General features: G+C 37.0%; 1 protein-coding gene across 1 annotated transcript in view; it reads right to left on the bottom strand.

Annotated features, from left to right (window-relative positions):
- Positions 1-4640: 4640 nt before the first annotated feature.
- The window catches only part of VPS13C (vacuolar protein sorting 13 homolog C), a 181400-nt gene continuing 173496 nt past the window's right edge, over positions 4641-12544 (bottom strand). The window contains exons 80-83 of the mRNA XM_061431118.1: positions 11823-11911; positions 8240-8363; positions 6785-6868; positions 4641-6488 (exon numbers count right to left, since the gene is read on the bottom strand). Coding sequence (XP_061287102.1) covers positions 6387-6488; positions 6785-6868; positions 8240-8363; positions 11823-11911 — 399 coding nt within the window. The 3' untranslated portion in view covers positions 4641-6386. The remainder of the gene's footprint in view (positions 6489-6784; positions 6869-8239; positions 8364-11822; positions 11912-12544) is intronic.

Here is a 12544-nt window from a genome sequence, read left to right as displayed (position 1 = left end):
GATGAGAACTTGAAGACTTACATGACTTGCTGAATGAATGGACTGAGATCAGCCTTCAATTCTATTACTCAGTGCCTCCATATACAGGCTTCCATTTATAAAGTCATTGTTTTAAACAATCACTTATTGGGACTTCCCTGGTGGTCCCAATAAATGGGTGGCTAAGATTCCATGCTCCCAATGCAGAGGGCCTGGGTTTGAACCCTGGTCAGGGAAGTAGCAGGCTTTACAGGTGGCTCAGTGATAAAGAATCCATCTGCCAATGCAGAAGATTTAAGAGGAGCGGGTTCAGTCCCTGGGCTGGAAGATCCCCTGGAGGAGGGCATGGAAACCCACTCCAGTATTCTTGCCTGGAGAATCCCATGGACAGAGGATCCTGGCAGGCTACACTCCATAAGGATACAAATAGTCGGACACAACTGAAGTGATTTAGCACAGCAGACAGACAGTAAATGGTTTCTAAGTCTTCTACTGTAAAAATGAAAGTTCTCAGAGTTTAAGGAACATTCTTTCACAGAAAACAAACCTGTGTTTCTTCTCTCTGAAATATTAATACTTATGTACTGCTGGGGGGAATGCATCCCATGAGAAGGACACCAGCCAGGAGAGGAAAGATTAGTTATTAACTGGGCTTTGTCTATATAAAAAGTCATTCTTACTCTCATGGCCCCAAGGATTGGGACTGAGTTCAACAGACGGAAGCCACAGGAAAGCAGAGTTATGCTTAATGTAAGGACCTTCCAACCACAGATTATTATAATTGTGTGCATTTAAGTACAACTAAAACAAAGACTGCCAAGGGAATTACTTTTTCCAAAAAGTGAATGATAATACTAATTAAAAATTAATCCATTTGACATAAAAGGAAGCATTATTGGTGCTTCTAAAAGAGCTGCATTATAATTCAACATTAATTGATTTGAGTCATTAATTTTAAATAGAAGGGGCGATATATTCTTATTCACCAGTCTGAGTCATGGGTAATCAGTCTTCATGACCTCTAAAAAACAGTGTTTTTAATAGTAACCATTCACCATCTGGATTGTAATAATCATCATGCAAAATTTCCGCTCTGTTCATTTGGGGTCAGTTCCAAAGGAGCATTTTCTAGGTCTCTAAGCTTTAAACAAAGGAATCTTTACACAGGCAAGCAGTTATTTCCTGCACAGTCAATAATTCCAGATACATTAAAATGTCATACAGACCTTACAACTAAGTATGACCCCCTTATCTTGGCTTAAAGAAAAAAAAAAATCTACTACTTACATTACACAGCTGCTGATACTTGAATGACTGCAGAGTCTAGGAAATCTTTAATGAAAAATTTAACTCTGTTAATACTCTAATTCATGCCCCCGTCCCTTTCCTTCCCCACTACTTTTGAAAGTGTGAATCACCCTGAATTGAATGAAGTAAGATTTGATCAGAAGTGTCAAAGTGGGTTAAGAATCTCTAAAAGAGCTCCATAGAGAGGGGAGATGTGTCCTGTGCACGTGTGGCCTCTTAATTTAAACCCTCAGTAAGTGCATGCTTCACTGATTTACAGCAGCAGTCTCTGGTGAAGCATGAAGTATGTGTTCACTACTATCTTAGTGTATGCTATCACCCTTGCCGTTTAGTTGCCCAGTCGTATCGGACTCTTGGCGACCCTATGGACCACAGCACACCAGGCTTCCCCGTCCTTCACTATCTCCCAGAGTTTGCTCAAACTCGTGTCCATTGAGTCAGTGATGCCATCCAACCATCTCATCTTCTGTTGCCCCCTTCTCCTCTTGCCCTATCTCCTTTATCACCCTAAAGGATCATGTTGGCTTGTTTCATTACCATTCTAATTATTTTTGCAATAGGGGTCAATCCTAAAAACAGTTTGTTCACCAGATTTTTACTTAATTAACAGAGAAGGGGACAGAAACCATAGTAATGTTTCAATCTCCTATATGACAACACCAATTACTTTGAATTCTTCACCAAAACAATTTGCCAGCAAAACTGAAATGAAACACTGACATGGTCTGAAGAGGGAAGAAAATTCTATGGTTCTTTGTAGCTTCTCCTATTGTTTTATGATGTTTCCAAAATTCAGGATGGAACTTTAATAAACAGATAATTTTGAGGTTATACAGACCTATAATCTATCTGAAACCCTTGGGACCAGATGTATCTCACAATACAGAATTTTTCAAATTTTAGAAAGGCAATATATTTCATATATTGTAAAGCTGGTACACCTCCAAGGAAGTCTGGAGTGGGATCCCATAGTCAAATACATTAACTTTGCTACAGCCAAACTCATTGACATAAATAGAATTAAGACCACAATAGTCTCATATCAGTTCAGCTCAGATTTTGCTGTAAAATGTCTCCACTATAAACTCATAAAAAAACTTTTTGGCTTTCAGAGCTTTGTGAATCTAGGTAAGGGACTGAAGTTCTGCAATATGTAAAAAACAAACAAAATGTGTTTCCAAAGGCTTTCTCAGTTCAAAAAGAAACTCAGTGTTGAGTATTAAATTCAAAAACAGTAAGCATAAGTTCTACTATATGCACAATTACTAAGATAAATGGGCTCCCTCTGGCCCAGGGAGTCTCAAATTTCTTTTCAGAGCCAACATACACACACAACACAGAACCCACTTTCATCAGTATTAATCGTCATCCTTGCAGTGATTCTCAACCACAAGGGCTTGCCCCTCAAGGATGTATCATTTTAATATGAATAATCTCCTCAGTTTAGTCACTCAGTTGTGTCCGACTCTTTGCAGCCCTATGCACTGCAGCACGCCAGGCTTCCCTGTCCATCATCAACTCCCAGAGCTTACTCAAACTCATGTTCATCGAGTCGGTGCTACTACTCAACCATCTCATCCTCTGTCGTCTCCTTCTACTCCCACTTTCAATCTTTCCTAGCATCAAGGTCTTTTCCAACAAGTCAGTTCTTCACATCTGGTGGCTAAAGTATTGGAGTTTCAGGTTCAGTATCAGTCCTTCCAATGAAAATTCAGGACTGATTTCCTTTAGTATTGACTGGTTGGATCTCCCTGCAGTCCAAGGGACTCTCAAGTGTCTTCTCCAACACCATAGTTCAAAAACATCAATTCTTCAGTGCTTAGCTTTCTAGAATAAACTCCAAATCCTTATAAATTTCTAGAATAATCTCCTACCCCTTAAAAGCCTTTGGTTTTGGGCTTCCTTGGTGCCCACTAGTAAAGAATTCACCTGCCAGTGCAGGAGACATGGGTACGATCCCTGATCTGGGTATATTCCACATGCCATCACGCAACTAAGCCTGCGGGCCTCAACTACTGAGCCTGTGCTCTGGAGCCTGGGAATTGCAGCTACTGAGCATATGTGTCACAACCATGGAAGCCCATGCTCCCTGGAGCCTGTGCTCTGCAACAAGAGAAGCCACCACAATGAGAAGCCTGCATGCTGCAACTAGAGAAAAGCCCAAGCAGCAACAAAGATCCAGCACAACCAAAAATAAAGATAAATAAAATGTTATATATTAAAACCAACTTTGGTTTTCTCCCCAGTAAAGAGATGATTCTTCTAGCTCTGGCAGTAACTGCAATTCTGTAATTTAACTGGCATTGATACCTGCAGAGTTCTTCAAGAGTTTGATTACTTTAAATCCACAGTATTACTTTTTTTAGTCCCAGTCGTATCTTAGAAATACACATGGAGCCCTGTTAAAAATACAGATGTCCAGGCAGCACCATATCAATGCACTTAGAGACCCACAGCACCAAAAAGGTGACAGTCCCCTCCCTTACACATAAATCAAAATAAAAACTATACTAAATCATGAAACACATGTAAAGAAGTCCACCCTAGGATCATCAGTACCATCTTTCTAGATTTCATATATATGTGTTAATATCCTAGATCACATTTTTCTTATGAATCTTGAATCTTTTGTCCTTGTTTTCATTTTGATGGCCCCAGTTTTGCTACATTCCTCAGCCAGCACCTGTTCTTCATAGTGGATAACCATGTACGGTGATAGCCTTCAGACCTGTAGTCTGAGCTCCCAGCGGGATGGGGTGGAGGGTGGGAGATAAAAAAGAAAAAACAGAGAGACAGAGACAGGCTGTGTGGAAGCCTCCCAGACTGCCGAGCGGTCTGAGAAAGGTTCTGTAAAGCCACTGAGGAGTCTTCAAGCCAAAGTTGGCTATCAGAGGACCTCCCTGTCTCCCAGGAGTGGGTGAGCCCCAATATCCTTGCCATCCCCAGTTGGTGACTGATAGAAAGCATGGACAGGGCAAATGAAGCTATAAATTCACAATGTGGCAGCCAGGTCCATGGTCACATCAGGTCTCTGTATTCTCTCAGCACTGAAGATCCATACCCCCAGGAAAAACCTTGTCCTGCTTAGCATCTTTGAAAGCTCTTGAGAACTATATTCAATATCCTATGACAAACCATAATGGAAAAGAAGATGAAAAAGAATATATATGTACATATACAAGCTGAGTCACTTCGCCGTACAGCAGAAATTAACATGACATTATAATTCAACTATACTTCAATAAAAATTTTTAAAAAGCTTTCCATAACTATTAATCTAACATGTCACAAAAAGTAAAAGCAAATATTATTGAATATGAAACACAAACCCACAAGGTTTTCATTCCTGCAAATAATGCACCAAATGTTTAATTTCTCTCAATAGTTCATATGCAAGCAGTTGACTCCCAAAGCATTTTAAAAAACACAAAAGACATTATTACACTTCACTAATGAATTACTTCTCACCTAGGGGATTAAATCAAACAAAAACAGTACAAATATTTGGAAGTTTATTTCTAAGCCGACGAGATGATGAATTTCTGGGTTTCTGTAAATTAATTTTTCTTAGTTCAATGTTTTGTACATGCCATCAATACAATTTAATTACTTTAATATTCAGGACACTGTCAATAGCTGTGATTTATGAAAAATATAACTAGATATCTCAAATTCCTGCAAAAATATAAATACAAAATATAAGTACACTTGAATAAACTGCAATTAATCACTGATACAGAAATTCTACTTAAAGTTAAATGTTTCTTGACAGAAAAAAAGTGATGTTGAAAAGGCAAAGACAACAATACTGAATCAAATATTTAGGGCATTAGTTATTATACCCCTTTTTTTGAGCCTACAGTAAGTTTATAACTAGGAACATTTTTTAAAGTCTTAAGGCCAGTCTTAAAAAACATGAATAAGGATAGTAAAAATATTACCACACATATCAACAAAACAGAGCAAACCGAGTTTGTGCACAGCTTCATTTCATTTCAGTGCCTTTAAGTAAATGTCATGTTAAAAAACATGAGTAAATTGTAGGGTTCATCCACGGAAATGAAAAACTTTTGAGCATTTTTAAAAAAGCTTTAATAGGCAGTGCATCTCTAACCAGCATAAACAAGATGCAGAAAGAACAAAAATGAACTGAGCCTGCTCGCTCAAAGGACACATCAACCAATGATTCTTCCACAGTGTGGCTAGATGCCTTATTTTATTCACATATAAAGCAACTAGAGATTTTTCATTCTTCCTACAGAAGTATTTAAAATACATTTCTAGGTATGTGTTAAAATTAAGTGTTATGATGCCCTTAAAAATCTTTCAACTTATAAAAAACAAGTTCTAAGTATATAAAAATATTTAATTTTTCATGCCTGACTTGAAAAACTTAAAGTGCAATATGTTCATGCATCAGCACATTACAGTTGTGCCACATAAGTTCATGTAAATAATACCCAAAACTTCCAGAGAACAGAGTATAGATATTTTAAGGTTTGATTTTCATTTGTCTTTATATTATAGTGAAAGGAAGAAAAATAAGCACCAGAGCAAGACATGTTTTTATTAAGAGAAAATAATGTTTTTCTGGGGGAAAAAAAAAGAAAGAAACACGTCATTTCTCCCTTCAATGGTCTTTCTTAAGTCAACCACTCAGTTTACCAAAAATGTTACATCAGTTCAATTACTGAACAAAATATACCATATTTTGTCCAAAGACACAATTGTCTAAAAGGCTCTCGGAGAACACTAGTCATTCTAAGCTCCTTTCTTATTTTTCAGTAGGGATTGTAATTAAAAACAAGTTTATTACCCTTGTTCCACAATTTTAACATTCATGGAAATTTCACTCTGAATTTAAAGTGGTATTTCTTTAATGGGACCATCGGGCGGCAGTGTGGACATGGACTGCTATCAAACACACAGCCAAACTGGGAGCCAAAATTGGGGGGGAAATGGAAAACGAACTACTCTAGAAAAAAATTCCAAAATTAAAGGATTCCGTGAAAAATTCTCTTTAGCAAGACAACGACGAGTGGTTTACAGACAAGACGGTGATTGGTTTTTCTCCCAGCAGCAGCCCCTAGGATCTGTGATTAAGACAGTACTTGGGGCCTGAGAATTCTCAGTGATGGTTGCTTCATCAATTTTTGCTGCTGTCTCACTGACTGTCCTTCCTCAATGGCACGACATGCTCTCTGGAAAACAAAATATTTATCACAAATGGCAAAGACAAGTACAGGCTCACATGGTGGAGCGCTCAAGGGTACGAGCTGCCCGCACAGGTCCAAAAGGAAGAATACATGGTCAGTACATGTCATGCTAAGACTGGTCTGCTCACAACATATTATTCCAAGTTTATATCCATCCAAAGCTTCAACTTGAAGATCTTTTGGGAAAAGTGATGACTGTTGCTAATAATAACAGATTTTTTTTTTTTTTTTGTCTTTCAGTTAAAAAAAGGAGGGAGCATTCTTTAAAATAAATCATTTACCTCTGCCGTGGTGGTATCCCGCAGGTAAATTTTCTGAATGTAGCCTTGATTGGCACTATCTTTTTTTTGGAACAGACCTTGTCTCTGTTTCAAAACAAATAATGACAGAAAAGAAATTATTATGGGGAAGGAAAAAAACCTATAACCTTTAATTGAGTGCTTAAATGTCAACTCTATTTTATAATCAGCAGACTAACCAAATACACATATTCAGGTCTGATAAGAAATAAATCATTTTTGGTACAAGTATAGTGACTCCATATTTGTGAGTTGTTAGAATTTGTGAAATTGGATCAGTATACATCTATCTGCATAAAATGATGGCTTTCTGCAGGCGATGATAAATCGCGTACAGAGATACCACTTGATAACTCATCACATCTGACAAATCAAAAACCCTCCCTTTATTTCCTTGGCTGATAGATAAAATTTGTACATAATGTAAAATACACTGAGTCAATTCTCACCTCTGATGTGAAAGGAAAGTGATAACTGAGAGAACTGTAATATACATGCATACTGACAGGAAAGACACAGTCTTTCAGTGGTCTGAAAACTATGTTTCATATACCAAGGCACTCTTTCAGTTTTGAAATTCTACAATGAGGTAAGGCTGAAATACAAAATGGCATGGTTTCATAAGTGGTTTCTTTTACTTGTAAACTTCTTTGAAAAGAAAGGAAACATAAAGGATAATAGTACTTACATCTCTAACTATTGAATTTTATAATTCAGTAAGCATTTTTTAAATAGTTTCAGTTATAGAGATAACATAATTATTGCTTAGGAAAAAATATAGAAATTACCATCTTTGGAATAACAGTTTCTACTTTTTTTTTAAGGGTGAAAATAGAATTACAACATATATAAGAAAAATTATACATTACAAAGTAAAATGAGTTTGAGAAGTAAGCAAAAGATAGGGTATCATTTTTGCCAATTACTTGCTATACAGTTAAAAAGTTTTTCCACAGAAAATGGAGAGGAAAAGACATGATAGCATTATTACATACTTAAAATGCATTAGTCTTCTATAAATGCCAAACATTACTAAATGTGAGTGTTCTGGACATAATGTTTATAATAATCTCCTTAAATCCTAAAACGGGGAATCTTTCCAAGAGTATTTTATATTATAGCAAAATCATATCCATTTGAAGTAAAACAAACAACAACAACAAAAACCCCACTTCTATTCACTTCCATTCTTCTACCAAAAAGGAACCTAACTCTTTCAGTGAACAGATTTAATATTTCACTCAGCGCATCAAGGACTGCCAGAAAACGAAGTACAGAACACAAATTACATTTTCCTTTACTCTTCAGCATATGATAATAATAATTCTTCAAATACTTTATGCAGTTAACTGTAAAACAAGAGTCAGAAAGCACTCCTGGTTTCTACTCATTTAACAGATTTTTTACTCTAAAGGTGTGTGATTCATGTTTTCTTACCTCAACTGATATTTTGAGCAGATTTCCATCGACAGTGGGAGGCCGTACAAAATCTTCAAATAGATACTGCCAGTCTGTGGACATATGGCCTAGGATTTCAACTTCCTTTACACACAAAACTCGCCTATTTTGCAAAAGGAAACAGAAATATATAGGTATTGATAAAAACAGTTAGTTGTTCTAATATTTCCCTCGACTAGATGCCATAGATATTACTTGCTTAGTAAGCAATATAACCTGGAGCACTAAAAAAACGTATGCTTCACATTAAAAAAAAAAAAGATAACTGTCAAATAAAGAGCGAACATAGCACAACTAACACAGCAGAACTTCAAAAATCCCCCTTCTGCCAATCTCGGAAAATTCAGGACAGTGTCATTTTAAAAATACTGAGCAGAAAACTGAAATCATTCTCTTTAAAACACATAAGGAACAGGCTGTACTTTCATCCAGGAAGTAATAAAGGCAGAAGCCCCTGAAAATGTTTTACTTGGAAAATTATTAATTGCTTTTTACTGTCAATCATGTATGCCTTCTAATCAGGAAAGAAATGTCACAAACTTCAAACATCAGCAAAGATTCATGTTAGGCCTACTAATAAATACCAGGTTTGAACATTTTAATACTGATGTACTATATCACAGAGTGAGCAGCTCATTTTACTCAACAGCAATTAAAAAAAAAAAAAAATCACAGAATCCTTAAAGGGCATCCACATTGATTTCCCAGTGTGTGATTCAGATTGGGTACTGATATAACTATACTTGATTCCAAAGTTTCTGTAACAGAAAGTAAAACTAGGAAAGGAGAGCTGTTGAATCTATGAATGCGCACGATGCTGGAGAAACAAAGACCCGGCTTTCTACTTGAGAGGTATTTATAGGCTAAAAGGGGAAGTGAAATTCACTCAGTCAGGTCTGACTCTTTGTGACCCCCTTGGGATTCTCCAGGCCAGAATACTAGAGTGGGTAGCCCTTCCCTTCTCCAGGGGATCTTCCCAACCCAGGGATTGAACCCAGGTCTCCTGCACTGCAGGCAGATTCTTTACCAGCTGAGCCACAAAGGAAGCCCAAGAATACTAATGGAGTGTGTGGAAAATTCTCTTGGTACACAGGAGCGAGGAACTGACTGTTGATAAACTAGGTAGGGTAAGAGCTGATTCTTGAAAGGAGGAAGTCTTCTAAGGAAATTATATTCTAGACAAAGGGAAGAGTGCAGTAACATATATGGTGGTACAAAAAAGGAAAGATTTATCTGAGGAAGGTGGAGGTCTGCAGCTGGAGTACCAGACATATACAGCGGTGAGAAAATTAGCTTGGTGCCAGCTCTTGAAGGTTTTTTTCTTTGTTGGCGGGTGGGGTTGAGGGGGTAGTGGAGGTTGTTAAGAAATTTTGATTTTAATCTACAGATGATGGAAATGATATGATAAATTTTCTTATTGAAGAGTCATGGCCAAAGCAGGAGAGATTGGGTAGACAGTGAAGGTGGGAAGTGACCGTAATAGTCCAATTAGGAAACAGCGAGACCCTCATTTAAGGTGGTGGCTTGTGAGAAGAAGAAAGAGATAGATTTTAGATGTTTAGAAGGTAGGGGTGAATGAACTCAGTGACTGATGGGGTAAGGACTGATACAGACCCCAGGCACTGCATCTTTCTGCACAGGTGCTCCTGAAATTGTGGGTATATTTGGGACTGTGTCGAGCACTGTAGGAAGTGCAGCATTCAGGGCCCCAGCCTACCAAGTGCCTGCAGTGCCTCCAATGACTATGACAACCTCCAACACCCCTACCCATTTCAAACAGTCTTTAGGAAGTGGACTCCAGCTCCCCTACCCCCAGCCTCCTGCCTAGTAGAGAATCAGAAGATAGAGATAAGAGTTAAAGATAACTAATACAAATCATTGCATCAAACGCAATTCACCGTTTTGATTGTCTTAAAACTCTACTGCTGACCATTTCGACAATACAATTGTCCTCCTGCTGCCCTCAACCTCCTTCACTTTCTCCCTCCTGCACCACGTTTCCCGGAGTTCAAATCTTGGTCTTCTGAATAACACATTCTCTCAGGATGGTCTCTTGGATCTCAACTCCATATCTTTATCCAAACTCCACGTATCTACACCTATACTTATTTCTACACATCTCCTTGACCTTTACTTTAATATCTCAAAGCTATGTCAAACTCATTAAGTTCAAAATGGAAACAAGTCATCATCTTTTCCGCCAAACTACTGTAAATGGTACTCAAGCCAAAAACCAGCGAAGTCATCTGGTATTCCCTTTTCTTTCATATTCAGTCATCCAACCCTCGTCTCTAAAGGCCGCCCCTTCATACCTAAGGCAGAGTAACTCACTGAGCTGGTCAGGAATGTTATTTTACTAATTGTCTTCTGAAAATCTCTACAAGTGATCCGATTTGAAATTACTATGATTTTAAATTACTATGATTTTTCAACTTACTTGAAGAAAAATAGATGTATAATGTACATGTTAATATTCCTACCAAATGCCTAAATCAAACAACTACTAAAATATTACATTCAATCCCCAAAATATGGGTTTCCACTGCTTAGTATGGAATTACATAAAAAGTATAAAAACTACTCTTTAGATTGTTTTGTGAATATTTTGATTTAATTAATGGCCAAATCAGAGGACTAGCTAACTCTCTCTTAGAAACAGTTTGTAGATTTAAGCCTGAATTCTCAAGTTTTCCTTTCTCTCCTTCCCACCTAAATACATTTAAATGCAGTAGTAAGAAATCTAATATATAAATGTTACCTACTCTAAGTGCTTTGCTTTAGTCCTAAGAAACACATAACTTGGAATGTTTTGAAAATTGTTTATCTGTAATTAGAATAATTAGGGTAGATCTTAGGAAAATAAACTTAGTAGTTTAGTCCAAGTTCTTTTATTGGGAAAAATTATCCACTACTCCCAAAATATTTAGAAAGAAAATGGGACGCAAAGATATAACAACATACTTTTACAAAGGTATGCTCAACCTCCAAAATAAAACCTAGTGAGAAAAAGTAAATTCATCCTCCATAACTGGACATACAGTTCACATATAAAGGTATACTACTGTACTTATAAACTCTAATCGATTCTGTCTCTCAGACGTTGTGTAACTTGGTTAAGCCTCTAAACCACGCTTAGTCTCAGTTTCAGCATCTCTAAAACGAGAAGGTCAGAACAGATGATCTTGAAGGAACCATTCAGACCTGAATTTCTGTGATTCTATGACAATGAACAGGGCTTCCCAGGTGGCTCAGGGGTAAAGGATCCACCTGCCAATGCAGAAGATGCGGGTTTGATCCCTGGATCAAGAAGATCTCCTGGAGAAGGAAATGGTAACCCACTCCAGTGTTCTTGCCTAGGAAATCACATGGACAGAGGAGCCTTGCAGGATACAGTCCATGGGGTCTCAAAGAATCAGACACGACTTAGTGACTAAAGAACAACAATGACAATGAACATTTTGCAGCTGAAGCATAGTTATCTAAATCCAATGTCATTTTCGTCTCCAAAATTCTTATAATATATACAGTTAGCATTTGAAAAGATGTCACTTGAAGTCAATACCTATTTGTAACCATAAAGCTTGCCTTCTTGTTCCCAGGAATAGCACAGTGGTATCGGTAAGTCTCTCCTTCTAACTTTTTGACGTGATTCTGAAAAGAAAAGAAGACTCAAGATTTGTGTTGTAACATGCATCTGAACAGTATTTCCAATACCCTATATTAGTGCCAGTTAGGAAAAAATTATTAAAACCAAAAGCACAATTCTACAGATTGGCACATGAAGCTAGAAAAATGTTCACAGCATTTTTATAAATAAACTTTCACTGAGCCTTAAAAGTCAAGTAACTATTAAATGCTTACTAAGCAATCTTCTAATAAAATACACTTTGTTGTGTGATAATTCCAAAACTTTTAAATAGTTTTACCAGAAATAATCACAAATTTTATTTATATGAACCAACACTAGTATAAAACTGGACATTAACATTCCAGAGGTCCTTAAACTGGGGTCCTTGGAAGGACTTTGGAAGGCCTATGAAATACCATAAAAAAAATACAAAATTTTGAATATGTGTTTCTGAACTTGTTTCCAGAGGACAGTTCGTATTTTTCATCAGATTTTTAAAGGGGTCTGTTATCCTTCTCAAATGTTAAGAACCACTGATCTACAATAATAAAAATAATAAAATTTCAAGATAACTAATATTGTTGAATATTTGGTCTTATATATTAAACATGCATGAGGAGTACAAATATGTACTAGAATTATATTCCTGGTAGAAA

The sequence above is a fragment of the Bos javanicus genome, chromosome 10 (genome assembly GCF_032452875.1).
Source record: "Bos javanicus breed banteng chromosome 10, ARS-OSU_banteng_1.0, whole genome shotgun sequence".
Taxonomy (NCBI): Eukaryota; Metazoa; Chordata; class Mammalia; order Artiodactyla; family Bovidae; genus Bos; species Bos javanicus.
The sequence above is the reverse complement of the archived record's forward strand: the minus strand, read 5'-3'. Positions and strand labels throughout refer to the sequence as shown.